Here is a 19490-nt window from a genome sequence, read left to right as displayed (position 1 = left end):
TGCTTACCACATGTCAAACCCTGTGCTAGATTTTATGGCGCTAAAAAGAAAAGTCTGTGTAACACCGGACTTTATTTCCATACTGGTTACTGAATTGTGAACATATTTTTATATATGACCAAACAATGTATCAAATTCAGACATGTCTTCAGAAAGTTCCATTAAGAGTGAGAATATTTGTTTATATTATGGCCTTCTGTTGGACTTGGCTTGCTTTCCTTTTGCTTTAAAGTAATTGCCTATAATCTGAGGTGTCTGGTTGTCAGAGATCTTGGTAAGGTTCAAGAATTATCTAGAATCTCACAGTTTGTCATCTCATCCTAGATTTTGGATTATGTAGGTAAATTGGATAGCTTAGACATAAAACAGCTTTCTGCGGCCCAGGACTGTCAACTCAACTAGCAGTACTTATAATTAGCATGCTCACATATGTTCCATATGAACAGAGAAACAACACAATCAATTCTTGCCTTGGAGTGAGAGGTTTGGGGGCATAGATTAAGGGGTTTGAGGATTAATGTTATCTTTCCTACCAAGGCTAGTAACTTCATAGCTACTGATAAGCTGTGATTTACACTAATTGTCATGCATCTTCCTTTCTCTTCCTAGCACCCCAAAACATGCAAACAGACATACATCACACATTCACACACCCACCAAGATTGAAGGACCTGAACTAAACTTTAGCACTAAACTTTTACCTTCCTAAGAAGGTAGAGCAGACAGGACTTTTTCATAATTCTGATCCTCAACCAGCAGAGGCTCCAGAATTTGTTTAGGATGGACTTGGGGACAGCAATATTGGAAAAAAATTGTGTTAAAGCTACTGTCTTGTATGGAAAGTACAGTAATTTTACTTAAATTATATTTTTAATTTGGGTGGCTTATAGGGTTGGTGCTGCCACACTTCATGGAAGGAAGTGCTAAAACCCTCCTAAGTCAGCCTCCTTTGGCTCCAGGTTTCAATGAGGGAGATAGAGGTAGGAGTTAAGGTATAGGCAAGCAGGAGCAATTAAAGAGGCTAACAAATTGCCAAAACTTCCAAAGGGAGGAAGAGTAAGTATATGAAATTTGGTCTATGAAACTCTACTTCAGTTTAACATTTATAGAGTAAATTTTTCATTTGCTTTTGAGTGTAAAAAAATACTTAGAAAAATAATTTTCTTAAAATAAAATTTTATTACATGGTGTGATGAGCACTGGGTGTTAATACGCAACTAATGAATCACTGAACACTACATCAAAAACTAATGATGCGCGGCTGCAGCCTTGCTCTGGTCCCTGCGGCAGGCAGCCAAGCTGTGTCTCCTCCTCTGCCACCGCCATATTGTCTGTCTGAGGAGAGGGGAGAGCCGCTGCTGCCGCTTCCACCACAGTTTAAAGAAAACAGGTCTGAAACAAGGTCTTACCCCCAGCTGCTTCCGAACACAGTGACCACCAGATCTCCAAACATCAAGTCCACCTTCGTTCACCAACCTGTCAGACATGTCGGGACCCGTGCCAAGCAGGGCCAGAGTTTACACAGATGTTAATATGCACAGACCCCGAGAGTACTGGAATTATGAGTCACACGTGGTGGAGTGGGGTAATCAAGATGACTACCAGCTGCTTCGAAAATTAGGCTGGGGTAAATACAGTGAAGTATTTGAAGCCATCAACATCACAAATAATGACAAAGTTGTTAAAATTCTCAAGCCAGTAAAGAAGAAGAAAATCAAGCGTGAAATAAAATTTTGGAGAATTTACGAGGCGGTCCCAATATCATCACACTGGCAGACATTGTAAAAGACCCTGTGTCACGAACCCCTGCCTTGGTTTTTGAACACGTAAACAACACAGACTTCAAGCAATTGTACCAGACGTTAACAGACTATGATATTCTATTTTATGTATATGAGATTCTGAAGGTCCTGGATTATTATCACAGCATGGGAATTATGCACAAATGTGAAGCCCCATAATGTCATGATTGATCATGAGCACAGAAAGCTACGACTAATAGACTGGGGTTTGGCTGAGTTTTACCATCCTGGCCAAGAATATAATGTCAGAGTTTCTTCCCAATACTTCAAAGGTCCTGAGCTACTTGTAGACTATCAGATGTACGATTATAGTTTGGCTATGTGGAGCTTGGGTTGTATGCTGGCAAGTATGATCTTCCGGAAGGAGCCATTTTTCCATGGCCATGATAATTATCCGTTGGTGAGGACAGCCAAGGTTCTGGGAACAGAAGATTTATATGACTATATTGACAAATACAACATTGAATTAGATCCACGTTTCAACGATATCTTGGGCAGACACTCCCGTAAGCGATGGGAACACTTTGTCCACAGTGAAAACCAGCACCTTGTCAGCCCTGAGGCCTTGGATTTCTTGGACAAGCTGCTGCGATACGACCACCAGTCATGGCTTACTGTAAGAGAGGCCATGGAGCACCCCTATTTCTATACTGTTGTGAAGGACCAGGCTCTAATGGGCTCGTCTAGCATGCCGGGGGGCAGTACACCTGTCCGCAGCACCAATATGATGTCAGGGATTTCTTCAATGCCAACGCCTTCACCCCTTGGACCTCCGGCAGGCTCACCAGTGATTGCTGCTGCCAGCCCCGTTGGGATGCCTGTTCCAGCTGCTGCTGGTGCTCAGCAGTAATGGAAGCACCGTGTCTGAACCGTTGCTTGTGGATTTACAGTAGTTCAGTCATAAAAAAATATTATAATACGCTGATTTTCTTTTTTTTTTTTAACTCGAACTTTTCATAACTCGGGATTCCCTGAAAAATTACCTGTAGGTGGAATACTTCACGGACAAAATCTTTCCCCCCTTTCAAATTCAGTTTCTCATCACTAAAGGACAGAGATGAACCAGCCTCAATCCCGGCTGCTGCATTTGGGTGAAGATATCTTCCCATGTCCACCATTGCTCCCCCACCATCCCACGCTATGGGGGGTTTATATCTCATGCTCTTCTCCAGAGATTACAGAAATGTAGGTTCTTCAAGGGAGGTGGGAAGGAAGGAGGAAGGGAGGGCCCAAGCTACAAGAGCAGTGTACTGTTTGTCACTTTTCTCACTTTACTCCAAGTGCTTCAGTGGGGTTGTCCTGGTCAATCTCGTGGAAATATGTCTTAGTTTCATTGAGATGCTGAAAATCTACCCAAAGTGCAGACAGGTCCTGAAAACTTCTGTTCAGTATGAATCATGTCTTATTGACCTAACCCTAAATCCAACTCACTTCTACTTTTAGTTTCAGTTCAGTTTAAGATTATAATACCTTCCCTCCCAGGCTCCTTACCTTGGTCCTCTTCCCTTTCATCTCCCCATGTGCTCTATAGCTGGTGGGAAGGGGAGGAAAAATCTTTTTCAGTTTTCTTTGACTTGGCCATTTTGAATTCAGTTAGTTACTGGGCTTAACTTACTGCTTTTTACAAAAGAAAAACATTGTCTATATGGGTTTCATGCTAGCAAGTCTTTAAGAGCTAATGGAAGATGTGGCCACCCCGAGTTTCATCTTAAGCTTTCTGCCTTCTTTTCTTCCTTTCTTCCTCTTCCTTTACATGCCATCCAGTGAGAAGACCTGTCCCTCAGTCTTGTAAATGTATCTGAGAGGTAGGAGCAGAGCCTCTATCTCCAGTGAAACTGAAATGGTAGACCTGTAATTGTGGGAAAACTATAAACTCTCTTGTTACAGCCCTGAAAAAAAAAAAAAAAAAAACTAATGATGTACTACTATATGTTGGCTAATTGAATTTAAATTTTAAAGAAGAAAAAATAAAATTTTATTATACAAAAAGTCTCAATATTATTAATATATTAGGCTTTAACTCTTCTTTTTCAGTAGTTTGCTTACTGCTGAAGAATCAGCTAACAAAAACTGGATGGTGTGGCAGTTAGAAAGCTGCAGAAGCTCATTGAAACCATTTTTGCTTACAGGTAAAGATTAATTGATTTTGAATGCTAAACAAAAAGTAAAGGTGAGAAGGTATAATTAGTAGAAATGCATTGTCAGCTTTATTATTTTTTTATTATTGTTACTGTCATAAATACACAGTTCCAAAATTAGGATTTCAGAATTTTTCATCTTAATTTTGGGTTGATGCTTATAATGCAGATAAAAGTAGTTGTGCTACTTCAGTTCCTCCATACATTATGATTTGTTATTATTTAGATTAAAAGTAATGAGGTAGAAAGCTCTGTGCCACAGTATCTAAGATGATAGTCATCATAAAATCTGGTCAAATATATCTTCTAGTTTAGGTTCATTATAATAAAATAGAATTTCAAATTTAGTAAATCTTACTTTAATTCTTTAAAATGTTATCAAATGTATTAATTTAGTAATTACTAAAATGTTCAAACAAAATAATGGTTCTATTTCCTAGTAAATATTAGAATAATTTTAACTTTATGGTATTTCCATAGATTGAAATAAATCCCTTATGTGACTTCTATTGCTATAATATTCTGGACTTTTACAAGTATTACCATCTTGAAGACAAAATACTAGCTATATAACTTCAAGTTTCACTTTTTTACCAATGTGTGAAAATCTGTTTCATAAGGAATTTTCAGTGTGGTTCTATTTATTGTGTTTTCTTTTACCTTGTGAACTGCTTCTATTTGTTTTTGGTTTGTTATTGTTTTTTAAGTGCCAAGAAGTGAAGGGCCCAACAGTCAGTATTCAGTTATGGATTTGAAAAAGATATTTTCTATTGAAGAAGAAAGTCTTGTAGTTAATCCTGTAAGCACAGAGTGGTGGGGAAAAGGAGGACTAAATCTGAAAGAGGCAGAAACTTTGGAACATCTGAATACATATTTGTGTCATGATGATCTATCTTCTGATGATACTAAAATGGAGGTATTTTTGCCAACAAAAGTGCTTCAGTTAGAATGTAAGTACGCAATAGTAAATATCACTTGTGTGAATTTTTCAGAATGAGAAAATGTTAGATACTGGCTTTCTACCAGGTGACTGGGAAAATGAAACTAAATTCCAGCATTCAGTATTAGCCCTGGCTCTGCCAGAATTTATAACTTTGAACTCCATTAAGCCCCATTTTCTTCCTTGAAAAAAAATGAGGAAGTTTGACTAGCTCATCTTAAAATCCTTTGTTGTCCTAAAATTCTATAGTCTCAGTTTTTAAATTTCTAGCCATTTTCAATTAAAGTGACTTTCTTTTTATAAATGATTAATTGCTAGCCCAGTGTTTATTAATATCAGACTAGACTCAAAGCAGCACTGTTATTTTTCTATCTGACAGGTGAACTCTGGGTGTTCAATAATATCTAATAACCTCTCTTTAACAATAGATAATCTTCCTTTGTTTCCAAAGAGTTTACTCGGTAAACATTTTTTACCTATACAATTTAAGGCAGCAAAATGTCTTTTGAGTATCTATATTTTGAGTTATTTTGGTTGTTATATATGCCATTATAATAAATGGAACATACTTAGTCTGAATTACACATTTTTGAAGTATATGTGGATTGTTTTTAAATCAGTTTGTGCAACAGCTTTAGATCTTAAAGAAGTTGGGAAAGTTCACTTTTAATTTATTATAGAGTAAGTAAATATATTTAAAAATGCATTTTAGATATTATTGTGTGTGTTGGGAGACTGCTTTAAGGGGATAGGAAGTGGGGCAAGAATTGTTATCAGCAAGAGATGTTTCAAAGACAGACGACAGAGGGCTTTGGTAGAAAGGAAAACAGACTATGTCAAGGAAATGTACACCAGTCTATCTATCCTAAGGCCCAGGTGGGTACTCAGAAGAATTTTAAAAGAGATTAAGTCAGATTGCTAGACAAAGAAAAGGGAGAGGAAGATTTTATGGGGTCTTCAAATATCCAGAATAATGTATTATTATCTATAAGACTATGTAAAGTCTTTATTATGATATGTAACTATTTTGAAGTTAAAACATATAATTCACCTTGACATCCAACAGAGTTATGATGATAGTTTAATTATGAAGTTTAAAAAGCAATAACTGAAAAGAAAACAAAAATAAATAAAAAGCAAGAACTGTATCAGGAGCTCATTGCCAAGTTGTCAGGATACGGGCGATTAAACAGAGAGAAGTAGAAGAAAATAATCAGAAAAGGGAAATAATAAACAGTTCATATTTGCCTGCTAAACATACCAGGAGTCTCTAGAAAATATCTCAGAGGTTTCGAATTGGTACCCTCTGATCCTAGTCAGCCCATATATTATTGACCCATATAGTGTTTTAATTAGTTACCAACATTTACAGTTTGGAGGGTTGCAGATAAAGGATCTGTATTTTGAGATTGTCTTTAAAAATTCCAAAAACCAGACCCATACTCTTATATGGCAACAATTGGTTGGAACCAATAGCAGCTCACCACTTTAGACAGGCCATTAATAGCTCCCCACCTCCAGTTCACCATAGTTCCCAGCCCTCATAAATTGAGTCCAGGTGTTAGTTGGCACTTAGCATTACTCTTGCACTTTTGTCTTACATTTAGTATAGTTAGAAGGAAAGTAAAATGTTTCTTAAACCAATATCTCTAAAAAAAGGAAAACCAAAATTACAGACTGCATTTGGAAGAAAAAATTCAAAATTTATCTTCCTCAAGATTATGATTTAAGCATTGGCAATATTTTTTTAAGATTTTATTTATTTATTTGACAGAGAGAGAGCACAAGCAGGGAGAGTGGCAGGCAGAGGGAGAGGGAGAAGCAGGCTCCCCGCAGAGCAAGGGAAGCCCGATGTGGGACTCGATTCCAGGACCTGAGCCGAAGGCAGTCGCTTAACCAACTGAGCCACCCAGGTGCCCTTAAGCACTGGCAATATACTTCATTCATTTACATACCTTATTTCTCTGGCCCTATAGACATTTAAGATTTTCTCAAACGTTATAAGGTAAAATTTACATATAATAAAATGCACCCATTCTAACTGTACAGTTTTATGCATTTTGACAAATGTGCATACCAATGAAACAACCCACCACAATTAAGATACAGAACATTTCTTGTTTTACATGTTTTTATTTAAATTCAATTAATTAATATATAATGTATTACTAGTTTCAGAGGTACAGGTCTGTGATTCATCAGTCTTATATAACACCCCGTGTTCATTACATCACATGCCCTCCTTAATGTCCATCACCCAGTTACGCCATCCCTCCACCCACCCTCCTCTCCAGCAACCCTCAGTTTGTTTCCTGTGATCAAGAGTCTCTTATGGTTTGTCTCCCTCTCTGGTTTCGTCTTGTTTTATTTTTTTCCTCTCTTCCCCTATGATACCTGTTTTGTTTCTTAAATTCCACATATCAGTGAGATCATATGATAATTGTCTTTCTCTGATTGACTTATTTTGCTTAGCATAATACCCTCTAGTTCCATCCGTGTCATTGCAAATGGCAAGATTTCATTTTTTGATAGCTGTGTAACATTCCGTTGTGTGTGTGTGTGTGTGTGTATTTTTATATATACCACCTCTTCTTTATCCAAGGATATAGAATATTTTTATCACCAAAATGTTTCTTGTGCCCCTTTATACTCTGTAGTCATTACATTCCTCTCTTCTTCTAACCTTCACCCCTGATCCCAGGTCAGATCCATGTGTACTTTCTGTCACTATGTATTAGTGTCCCTTGTTCTAGAATTTCATTTATGGAATCATATAGTAACTATTTTGAGTCTGACTTCTTCCACTCAGCATAACACTTTTGAGATTCATTTATGATGTTATGTGTACGACCAGTTCATTTCTTATTACTGAGGAATTTTTCATATGGATGTACCCCAGTTTGCTTATCAACTCTCCTGGATGTATTTCCCAGATTTTTACTATTAGGAAAAAAACTTCTAGAAGTTTTTTTGTGGACATATGTTATCATTTCTCTTGATTGAATATCTATGAATGCAATTACTGAGTCTTATGGTAGGTATATACTTAACTTCATAAGAAACTACTAAAGGGGTGCCTCGCTGGTTCAGTCAGTTAAGTGTCTGCCTTCAGCTCAGGTCATGATCCCAGAGTCCTGGCATCAAGCCCTGCATCAGGCTCCCTGCTCAATGGGGAGCCTGCTTCTCCCTCTCTGGGAAGGAGCTCCGAGAGCTTGTGCTCTCTCTCATTATCTCTGTCGCTATCTCTGTCTCTCTCTTTCTCTCAAATAAATAAATAAAATCTTAAAAAAAAAAAGAAAGATGGGGCGCCTGGGTGGCTCAGTCGTTAAGCGTCTGCCTTCAGCTCAGGTCGTGATCCCAGGGTCTTGGGATCGAGCCCCGTGTTGGGCTCCCTGCTCCACGGGAAGCCTGCTTCTCCCTCTCCCACTCCCCCTGCTTGTGTTCCCTCTCTCGCTGTGTCTCTCTCTCTCTCTGTCAAATAAATAAAATCTTTAAAAAAAAAAAAAACTACTAAATTGTTTTCCAGAGTGATTGCACCATTGTGCATTCACACTAGCAATGTGTAAGAGTTCCAGTTACTCTATATCCTTGTCAACAGTTGGTATTGACAGTCTTTCATTTTAGCATTCCAATGGGTGTGTTGTGGTATCTCAGTTTGGTTTTAATTTGTATTTTCCTGATGACTAATGATGGTGAACATCATTTTACATGGTCATTGGCCATTTGTATATCTTCCTTTAAAAAATATAGGGGAACTTGGGTGGCTCAGTCAGTTAAGTGTCTGACTCTTGGTTTCAACTCAGGTCATGATCTCATGGGTCATGAGATCGAGCCCCAGGAGCTGGCTCCATGCTCAGCAGGGAGTCTGCTTGAATATTCTCTCCCTTTGCCCCTCCGCCTACTTGCACATGCACTCTCTCTCTAAAATAAATAAACCTTTAAAATATACATATATATTATAGCTTTATTGAAATATAATTCACATACCATAAATTTATCCATTTAAAGTATGCCATTCAGTGGTTTTAGTATATTCACAGAGTTGTAATCATCACCACAATCAATTTTAGAACATTTTTCTCATCTCCCAAAAGAAATCCTGTACCCATTAGCAGTCACTTCCCATTTTCCCCAGCTGCGGAACCACTAATCTATTTTCTGTCTCTATAGATTTGTTGACTCTGGATGTTTCATGTAAATGGAGTCATACAAGATGTGGTCTTTTGTGATTGGCTTCTTTCATTTAGAATGTTTTCAAGATTCATCCATGTTGTAGCATGTACATATCTTATGTGAAGTATTGTTCAAATATTTTGTCAAATTTTAAATAGGCTTTCTTTTTAAATATTAAGCTATAAGAGTTCTTTGGATATATTGAATACAGTCCTTTTTCAAGTGTAAGTATTGCAAGTATATTCTTCTGGTCTGTAGATTGCTTGGTACCTAAGGTTTTTACCTTTAGACTTAATTGCAAGCCTATTGGCAATAGGGCTTTTCTGGAATTCTTTCTTTGCTTGGTAACCTAGTTCCAGGATTAAGAAAAAGAGGTCTGAATTTTTGCCCTTTTTAAAAATTTATATTATTCAGGCCAAAATTGATTTTCAAAGCAATAAACAAAGTACTTCCAAGGATCAAATTATATCAATAAGAACTTACAAATAAAAGTTATTCTAATACCCTAGTAGAACACTCATTTATGCATGGAAGTCATTTGGATATTTTTATTTTCTGTTTTTAGCATGGCTAGAACATAAAAGTTGTTCCTCACCTATTGTACTTATTAATGAGACATCTACAAATGATCATTTATTACTTCCACAAAAGATTTCATCTCCGGCAGAAGAAGTACCAGACCTGTGTTTTTCTGATGACAATTTTTCTGTTAAACGACCAAAAGAAGAAAAACCAAAGAATGATCTAGAACTAGTTTATAGAATAAGCCAAAATAAAGAAAATGAAGATTACTTGGAACTTGACTGCACAGTACCATCTATTGAATCATCTTCCTCTCCAAAAATTGAAAAAGCATCTTTTAAACATGGTAAAAAATGGGAGAATGATTTGGACCTTTTGAGTGACTTCATTATGCTGCGAAATAAATATAAAACTTGCACCTCAAAGACTGAAGTCACAGACAGTAAAGAAAATGATGGTGGGTAATTTAGTAATATTTTGGCACAGATATGATAGCTTTAAGGGCTAAATGTATAATTTATTACAGAAGGTAAGAAAATTTAAAGCTCTTTCAAATAGAATATATTCTTTTTCAAAGTCAAAGAAAGTGTCATTTATTCATGATACTTATTGAGTATGGAGATAGATGTGGCTATTTAGATATAGATGTAGATATGTATTTTCCAAAAAATTTAAAAGTACACTTGAACTTGTAAGAAAAACCACTATTTGTAAAACTTGCTTTTGCAACTTGGCCATACAGAGTCAGTATTTCTAACTTTTATTGATCATTCTGCCATTCTTTTTTCTCTTTTAGCTGACAGTTCTCAGTATTACATTTTAATGTGTACTTAAGAACACTTTGCCGATTTGATTGCTTATTACTCTTTTTAAATTTACCAGGGAGTTTCTGTGTGAGTTGTAATTGTTTTACATCCACTGCTTATAACCATATCAAAGGTAGTACGTGTCATACATTTCACTTCTGGTAAAGAAATAATAAGTATTCTAGAATATGTTTGACATACATTGCCCAGAAGAATTAAGTACAAAAATATATATATTTTTTGTCACAAACTTCACTTTATTACATGAATAAATCTCCCACTGCTCCCCTGCTCTGACCTTTAGGGGAAGAGAGAGAGAGAGAGGGAGAAAACTTACAAAATGAGAGCACACTTGACCTTAAGTACAAAAATATTTATGTGTGAGGGGCGCCTGGGTGGCTCAGTCATTAAGCATCTGCCTTCGGCTCAGGTCATGATCCCAGGGTCCTGGGATCGAGCCCCACGTTGGGCTCCCTGCTCTGCAAAAGGCCTGCTTCTCCCTTTCCCACTCCCCCTGCTTGTGTTCCCTCTCTCGCTGTGTCTCTCTCTGTCAAATAAATAAATAAAATCTTTAAAAAAAAAAAAAATTTATGTATGAGAGTTACAGCATAGTTAGGTCTTACGTACGGTCTCATATATTATTAACATAAAATTCTGCTGCTTAGTTAATAAGGCCATTTGACTCTCAAACTAAGCTCCTTTATCCAACTTAGCCTTTACTAGTAACAGAGGTAATATTTTGGTATATATTTTACTTCTTGCCTTATTTTATAGTTAATTCAGGGGCAAGAAAGAATGTTACAACTTATTGGGCCCCCTCAAAAACTCTAGTAATTGTATTATTTAATCCTAGCTATTCCAATTATTTATAGTTAATTAAAAGTGTACTTGAAAATAATAACATAATCTAGTTTAGGATATTTTACTCCATTACTTTTCACCATGTATTTAAAGCTCATATATTAAAATGTTTTAAGATGGTATTGTGTTTCTAAAATTACCCTGTAATCATATTATTAATAGATAACATTACTATCTAGTTAATATAAGTAACTATAAATAAATTAATTAGTTATATACATATTTGTAATCCTCTACAATACTTAGGAAAGAAGGAAGAAAACTGACATTTGAATGTTGTATGCCAGGCACTAAAATACATATTAGAGATAAAGATGATACCATTGCTGACCTTGAGAAGCTTACAACATAGTACAGTAGGCTAATAGAAAATGCCTGAGAGCTGAAGGGTGAGTGGTAAGAATTGACCTTATTAAGAAAGGATGGAGCCAGGGAGGGCATGGGGCATAGGAGAGGATTAGTAGCAGAAGGAGGGGTATGTGGAAAGTCACAGAGAAATGAAATTGAGCCGTTTGTGCCTTTCAGGTGTCAGGAACTGTAGTTGGTGTTTAATCCCTATAACAATATTCAAAATAGGTATGTTTATCTATATTTTACATATGAGAACACTGAAGCTAGTGTCAGAACTGAGATTGAAACAGTGATTCAATGTCAAGATTCTTTCCACGATTGCCTTCAGCACTGTGTTACATCCATTGACCTGAATAGTTGTTCAATTTAATACTGACATGTTTCAAGGAAGAACTTTAACAACTGTAATCATATTACATGAAAGCATTTTAAGTAAAGCAACATTAAGTTTCCCTGAATAATGCAAATTAATAATTTTTATTAGAATTTCAAGATAAAGAAGAACATTCTTTGACTCTTCAGGAAGAAAGTCCTCCTGTTTGTACGAATAAAGCCGTAGAGAAAATAAATCAGGAAAGGAGAGTGGATAATGTCATTAAAATTCAAGCATCAGGTATGCTGTATGCTTTTAAAATGCATTCAAATTAAGTAAATTTGAAAGCCTTTTCCTGAGTATCTAGGACATACCTGATTTTCCATGTAATTTTCTCATTTGTTTCAGATGTTTCTTCATTCCATTCCTACTTTTAAGATATTCCTACACCTGAACACCCCATTCACTGCCTCTGCCCCTTTCCATTGCCCTGTTCCAGTCCACTCACTGTTATTTCTTCCTTCATTTAAACTGCTGCTTCCTGGGCCGCCTGGGTGGCTCAGTTTGTTAAGCGACTGCCTTCGGCTCAGATCATGATCCTGGAGTCCCAGGATGGAGTCCCACATTGAGTCCCACATCGGGCTCCCTGCTTGGCAGGGAGTCTGCTTCTCCCTCTGACCCTTACCCCTCTCATGCGCTCTCTCTCATGCTCTCTCTCTCTCAAATAAATAAATAAAACCTTTAAAAAATATAAAAAAATAAATAAACTGCTGCTTCCCTACATTCATCAGAGAACAGCAGACTGCAGCTGCTCAGACTCTTCTGCCCAGTTAGGAAAAATGAACTGCTGAGGCTTACTCCCTCTGTTCTCTTGCCCACTGTCAGGGTGATGTTAAAAAAGCTATTATTGTTTCCTATAGTGATTAAAATTTTTGCTTCTGCTGTGAAGAAGAATATTCTTTGACTCCTAAAGAATAGCCTGCTTAAAAGAACATCATGCTCATTATTAAAATCAATAAGGAAATATGACACTAGTTTTTAATATCTTTTCATTTTTTGGTTCAGTTTTATTTATGACCTTTAGATGATAATGCAAATCTTAAAGTATTGCTATTCTAGTGAAAACTAGAAACAGTTTGTCATTGTGGTAAATTTGTTCAGCTTAAGGTTGTAAGCTAATTGTGGAGGGGAAAAAAAAAATATGTGATTCTCTTTATATGGCTCTTCACACTTGCCATATTAGTTACCAAATACCTATTTTCTAATAAGCAGAATAACCATAAAATTATACATATTAACCATAAAATTATACAATTAACCATAAAATTATACAAATTCTACAGATGGTTTTTGTTTTGTTTTCTTATTATTTTTTTGTTATTTTTGTTACTAGTTTATTTACAATAAATATCCTAAAATGAACCTCTATATAATCTCACGATTTTTAACTCAGAAAATAATTTGGAGGGGCGCCTGGGTGGCTTAGTCATTAAGCGTCTGCTTTCGGCTCAGGTCATGATCCCAGGGTCCTGGGATTGAGCCCCGCATCGGGCTCCCTGCTCAGTGGGAAGCCTCCTTCTCCCTCTCCCACTCCCCGTGCTTATGTTCCCTCTCTCACTGTGTCTCTCTCTGTCAAGTAAATAAATAAAATCTTTAAAAAAAATAATTTGGATGTAGTTCAGTTTTCCATGAAGTGACGTGTTTAATTGGTTTGTCAAAAAGAGCATGCCATCCTTATCAAACACTATCTTTAATGCTTTTACTTTCACAGAGAGCCAGTGCCAAGCATTCTGTCTCCTAGAAGCAGCAGCTACTCCTATCTTAAAAAAACTTGTATGCCTCTGTACTCTCCCTGCTGCTAATTGGACATTTGCCACTGTCATTTTTGACCAAACAAGGTTCCTCTTAAAGGAACAAGAAAAAGTAATAAGTGATGCTATTCAGCAAGGTAAGTACAAATAAAAGTCATATTATTTAAAAGGATAAAAATTTATGGGTTGTTGTATCAAATGAGTAAAAATTGAATATAGAAGGTATAGAAATTAGTCATGGATGAAGACATAACTTTAATTCAGAATATGACACCCATAAACTAATACTGGAGGGTCAGCTAAGTAAGGAGAAAAAGGTAACAAATACATCTGGCATTGCTTCTCAATAATGCTCCTAACTGACATATATTACTTGACAGATTCCTAGTGCAAAAACCAAATTAACCCTGTTATTGTTAAATCTGAACCACCTAGTTCCCTCCCAAGGTAGGGGGGATGTCAAAAATAGATTAATTAGGGGCACCTGGGTGGCTCAGTCGTTAAGCGTCTGCCTTCGGCTCAGGTCATGATCTCAGGGTCCTGGGATCGAGCCCCGCATCGGGCTCCCTGCTTGGCGGGAAGCCTGCTTCTCCCTCTCCCACTCCCCCTGCTTGTGTTCCCTCTCTCGCTGTGTCTCTCTCTGTCAAATAAATAAATAAAATCTTAAAAAAAAAAAAAAATAGATTAATTAAAGTCAATCCTGGACTTTTCTCCTGGCCAAGATGGAGTAAGAGGGATTGAATTTACACTCCTTTCAGGAAAAAAAAGAAAAGACAAAGACAAAATACATGAAACCAGTTTTTAAGACTCTAGACATCAGGCAGTGAAGCACCCTGATTCCCAAGAGATGGGAAACAAGTAAGGTGAGCCCTACCATTGCCCTAGCTTACTGCCTTGAAAAAGTTGCTGGGCCATAGCACAGGGAGAGATAGTAGGGGCAGAGCCCAGTGGACAATCTGTGTTGAGGAAACAGAACTGAGAGTCCAGGGAGACCAAGGCAGCTAGAATTCAAAGGATAGAATATGAGAGACAGAGAGAGATTCACACAGAGTATTGAGCAGAGTACTGATCAGAGTATATGTGAGGAAACCACCTGAGGTTGGGGAAGCAAACTATCTGAAAGGATTAGAGGGAGTAGTACTCTGCACTCACACAGGGCAGGGAGTAATGCTTGCTCCGATCAGCTAGATTAGAAAAACTCATAATTTGTGGGGCACCTAACATGGTAAAATTCACAATGTCTGGCATCCAATCAAAGATTACCAGGCATGACAAGAGATAGGAAAATACAACCCATAATAAGAATATTCCATCAAAGCAAACTCAGAACTGACAAAGATGTTAGCATTATTAGAGAAGGGCACTGAAACTTGTAACTATGTTCCATATGTTCAATAAGTTAGAGATAGAAAAAGGACACAAATCAGCCTTCTAGAAATGAATACAGTGTATGAGATGAAAACTGCACTGGATTAATGGCAGAGTAAATATTACAGAAGAAAAGATTAGTAAACTTGAAGCCATAGCAATAGAAACTATTCCAAAATAAAACACGGGTAGATAAAATAATCTAAAAAAAAAAAAAAGAAGAAAAGAGCATCAGGGCACTGTGAAACAACTTCAAATAGCCTGACGTAATAGTAAGTGGAGTTCTCAAAGGAGAGGCAAAGGGGGTAAACAGAAAAAAATATTTGAAGAAATAGTGACTGAAAGGTTTCCAAACTTAGTTAAGAACTACAAACCCATAGATCCAAGAAACTCAGTGAACCCCAAGCATAAGAAGCATAATGAAGCTACATCAAGGTATATAGTCAAATTGCTCAAAACTGGTAGTAAAGAGAAAATTGTAGGAGCAGCCAGAGGGGGTGCGGAAAACATGTTGCATAAGGAAAGCAAAGATAAGGATGACGTAATTTCTTGTCAGAAGTTGTACAAGTGAAAAGACAGTGGAGTAAAATCTTTAAAATACTGAAAGAAGGGGTGCCTGGGTGGCTCAGTCAGTTGAGCAACCAACTCTTGATTTCGGCTCAGGTCATGATCTCAGGGTCCTGGAATTGAGCCCTGCATCTAGCTCTGCACTCAGCTGGGAGTCTGCTTGAGGGTTCTCTCTCTCCTTCTCCCTCTGCCCCTCCCCCCCCTCAGATAAATAAATCTTTAAAAAATAAAATTAAATACTGAAAGAAAAAAATCCTAGTTTTCTATACTAGGCAAAAATATATTATGAAAGCAAAGGTGAAATAAAGATGTTTTCATACATACATAAGCTGAAAGAATTCATCAGCTGCAGACCTGCACTATAAGAGATGTTCAAGAAATGTTCTCCTAAAGAAAGAAGAAAAATGGTACCAAATCTGGTTTCTCTGCTCTGTTCTCATCCCTTCCAGGTCATGATTGACTTGTTTCCACAAGTCTTACAGGGGCTGGATATACTACCCAGAAATGGTTCTACTGCTGCCTCTTGGTTCCCAGTGACTACTTCATATTTGCCTTGATCTTTATTGATTGAGTAGATGAGCAGTTTCAAACTTTTTAGCAGAACATTTTGTACAAATAAATATTTCATGGGATCCCATTATATAAAACAGAAAAGTAGAGCTTTTCTGGTTGATTTGGGGCAATGGGCCTAGATTCCTATCTTCTTGGTTTCTCTTTTGCACATGGTAAAATCCATTCTGTCATCTTCAAAAAGCTCTAGAACTACATCGAACACATTAAGTAGACAATTGGCCTGTCCCTGTGCATACATCTCTTGTTTGAGTCATATCTTTGGACAATTATTCCCAGGTGTCTCTACCTTCATTTTAAGGTATTGCTTTATGTTATGATCACCCATCTTTATCTTCACCAGTTGGCAAGTTATGAGTTTAATTTTCTTCTTGTTTTATAACTGGGAATCACTGATCTTTTTTCCTAAGTGGGAAAGCAACAAGAGTATGAACACTGAGGTTAGCCATCTGGGTTTGAATGCCAGCTCCACCATTTATTCACATATTGACCTTGGACAGTTGCTTAACCTTGTTCAGACTATTTCCTCATCCAAAAAATGAGGCTCATAATAAACTTGTCTGACAGGGTTATCATTATAGATTTGGTGAAATAACCAGCTTACATACAGCCTGGCACATAGTAAGCACCTGATTATGAATGTTAGCTATTATTGTTAAGCATTCTGATACATATTCAAAAATTCTGATGTGTATCTTATGTTTTTAAATATGTTTCTGCTTGCTTAGGTACAAATGATGAAAAAGAAATGACGTTCAAGCATGCTGCTCTCTTACATCTTCTGGTAACAATTAGAGATGTCCTTTTAACATGTAGCTTGGACACAGCGTTGGGTTAGTGGGGGAAATTTTTATTTCCCCTTTTTTTCCTATTGAAATATTTCATCTGAAATAACTTTTACTTTTCTGAAAAAGAAATTGTAAGAAATGATGTAGCCTCTTTTACTTCCGCATTAAACATTATATACATTTTGACATAATTATAATAGAATATATATTTTTATTCTGCCTGTATTCTTTAAAAGAAATCATTTGTAACAAATATCATCACTTAGAAAAATAGGTTTAGGATTCTCTAATCTAGGCCTGAATTATAGAGTCATAATGCCTTAAACAGATTTGATTGTATAATCATTGTCATGCACTACTTTTTAATGTAAGGTGATATTTTGCCATGTACGTTTTAGGTCTTCATTGAATGTTTGTGGCTTTGAATCTTTGCTAGGTGAATATACATAACTAATATAACCAAATTATTAGTAGTAAGATATTTTGCAATTTCTTTTTTAGTTTTGTCTGTAAATTAGGATATGAATTACTGGAAGAATAAAAATCAAACTATTTTGAATACATTGGAAAATTTAAAGATTTTAGAAATTTTTTCTAAACTATGAAAATCATTTAAATATCTGTCTCAGTACATTACTGCTTGAGGCTCCTTATTGCAGGATTATTTAGACTTGTTTAGTAATGGTATGCTTATAGAATTGTTTCATAATTTAGAATTTCTAGAACCTATTTAAAATATAAAGTGAAAATAATTTTATTCTGATCTGTGACCCAGAGGTTTTGTTTTATCTGTGACCCAGACAAGTATTTCTCTAATCCAAGGTTTTGATAAGTACTGAGCAGCAGTGAATTACAACTGTACTCCCTTTACGGCACTGGGAGTTATATTTGGCCAAGCATTATATTAGTATTATCTGGCCAAATATTATAACTAAATTACAGCTACCTTTAGAAAGCCCAACATGGTGTTTTCCTTTTCTCTGCAATTAAACCACTTGGGTGTTGATGCTGATTGGGTTATTTTACCTCCATCTCCATCAAGTATGGATTGGGGGCTCTCACCCTAGTTTACAGTACCTGGAATTGGTATAAGGGTATAGTATTACGTGCCCTTCTATTTCGTCACCTGTCTTTTCAGCTTCCATAAAAAATCATCAGTTCTATCAAAAGCTAAGCTGATTGTTAAAGCATAGTGTAAGGCAGAATGTCAGAATCTAGACTACCTGAGCTCCCAGTGCTGTAAAGAGAGTACATTGTGGGGGCGCCTGGGTGGCTCAGTCGTTAAGCGTCTGCCTTCGGCTCAGGTCATGATCCCGGAATCCTGGAATCGAGCCCTGCATCGGGCTCCCTGCTTGTCGGGAAGCCTGCTTCTCCCTCTCCCACTCCCCCTGCTTGTGTTCCTGCCCTTGCTATCTCTCTCTTTCTCTGTCAAATAAATAAATAAAATCTTAAAAAAAAAAAGAGTGCATTGTGACTCGCTGCTGCTTAATACTTATTAGTATTAGAGAGCTAGAATTAGAGAAATAATATTTATGGAAGATTGCTTGAGATATATTCACCTTTAAGTACTCTTACAGTCTACCCTAGGATTAGGTGAGACCATTAAGAACCATGTACTTGGGCTGAATAATTTTTACTCCTCAAAGAAGTACTTTCACCAAATCAAACTTGGACATTGCTATTTGGCTACCTTGAGGAATACTATGAAAGTAAAATCCTTGTTGGAAAACGAACTTCTTAAGCCCTACGTACCAAGCCATAAGGAATAACCTAGCCACCTTGGACATTTTTTTTTTTTTTAAAGATTTTATTTATTTGAGAGAGAGAATGAGAGAGAGAGAGAGAGAGAGCATGAGAGGGGGAGGGTCAGAGGGAGAAGCAGACTCCCTGCCGCGCAGGGAGCCGGATGCGGGACTCGATCCCGGGACTCCAGGATCGTGACCTGAGCCGAAGGCAGTCGCTTAACCAACTGAGCCACCCAGGCGCCCCACCTTGGACATTTTTAGTGGAGAGATTTCTCACTCCTCTAAACCTCTCAAAATCAAAGAGTAAGTTAGATTGTCCTCTTTTCTTTTTCTCTGCATAGTGTCAGAGAAAGAAAGGTCCATGGGGGTCTGGCTGTCTGCCCTGCTGCCTTCCAGAATTCTGTATTTTTCTCCCAGCTTCTAGTTTGCTACCTCTCCCAAGCTAGCAAGTTAATGAGTTTCAAGATTAAAGGTATAGAGTTTCACTTCTGAGCTTTAACCCAGAAATAAATTCAGTATTGTGTAATGGATATTATAGCAGCAATATGTACTGTGGCACAAAGGATGGAGACTGTTAACTTAAAGCTGAATATTTGTTTAAAAACAAGTAGGAGTTTGCCAAATAAATAAAGTATAAAAGGGTCTTATAGGCAGAATTGAGAGCCCAGAAGAATGACCCAGTGGGTGTGCTGCATGTAGCTAAATCGAAGAGTATAAGGTAGAAAGAAATAGGAA

At 37.0% G+C, this 19490-nt stretch overlaps 2 protein-coding genes across 2 annotated transcripts in view; both read left to right on the top strand.

Annotated features, from left to right (window-relative positions):
- The window catches only part of SHOC1 (shortage in chiasmata 1), an 85585-nt gene that overhangs the window by 36150 nt on the left and 29945 nt on the right, over positions 1-19490 (top strand). The window contains exons 10-15 of the mRNA XM_032418531.1: positions 3837-3931; positions 4648-4890; positions 9619-10032; positions 12087-12206; positions 13678-13854; positions 16951-17055. Of these exons, the coding sequence (XP_032274422.1) occupies positions 3837-3931; positions 4648-4890; positions 9619-10032; positions 12087-12206; positions 13678-13854; positions 16951-17055 (1154 nt within the window). The remainder of the gene's footprint in view (positions 1-3836; positions 3932-4647; positions 4891-9618; positions 10033-12086; positions 12207-13677; positions 13855-16950; positions 17056-19490) is intronic.
- LOC116641095 (casein kinase II subunit alpha-like) lies at positions 1360-2652 on the top strand. Its single transcript, XM_032418532.1, is given in 3 exon segments — positions 1360-1723; positions 1726-1945; positions 1947-2652. Coding segments are annotated over 3 exon segments (1164 nt in total). The 5' UTR covers positions 1360-1485.

This window comes from Phoca vitulina, unplaced genomic scaffold, assembly GCF_004348235.1.
Source record: "Phoca vitulina isolate PV1807 unplaced genomic scaffold, GSC_HSeal_1.0 scaffold21, whole genome shotgun sequence".
In the NCBI taxonomy this organism is placed as follows: domain Eukaryota; kingdom Metazoa; phylum Chordata; class Mammalia; order Carnivora; family Phocidae; genus Phoca; species Phoca vitulina.
The sequence above is the reverse complement of the archived record's forward strand: the minus strand, read 5'-3'. Positions and strand labels throughout refer to the sequence as shown.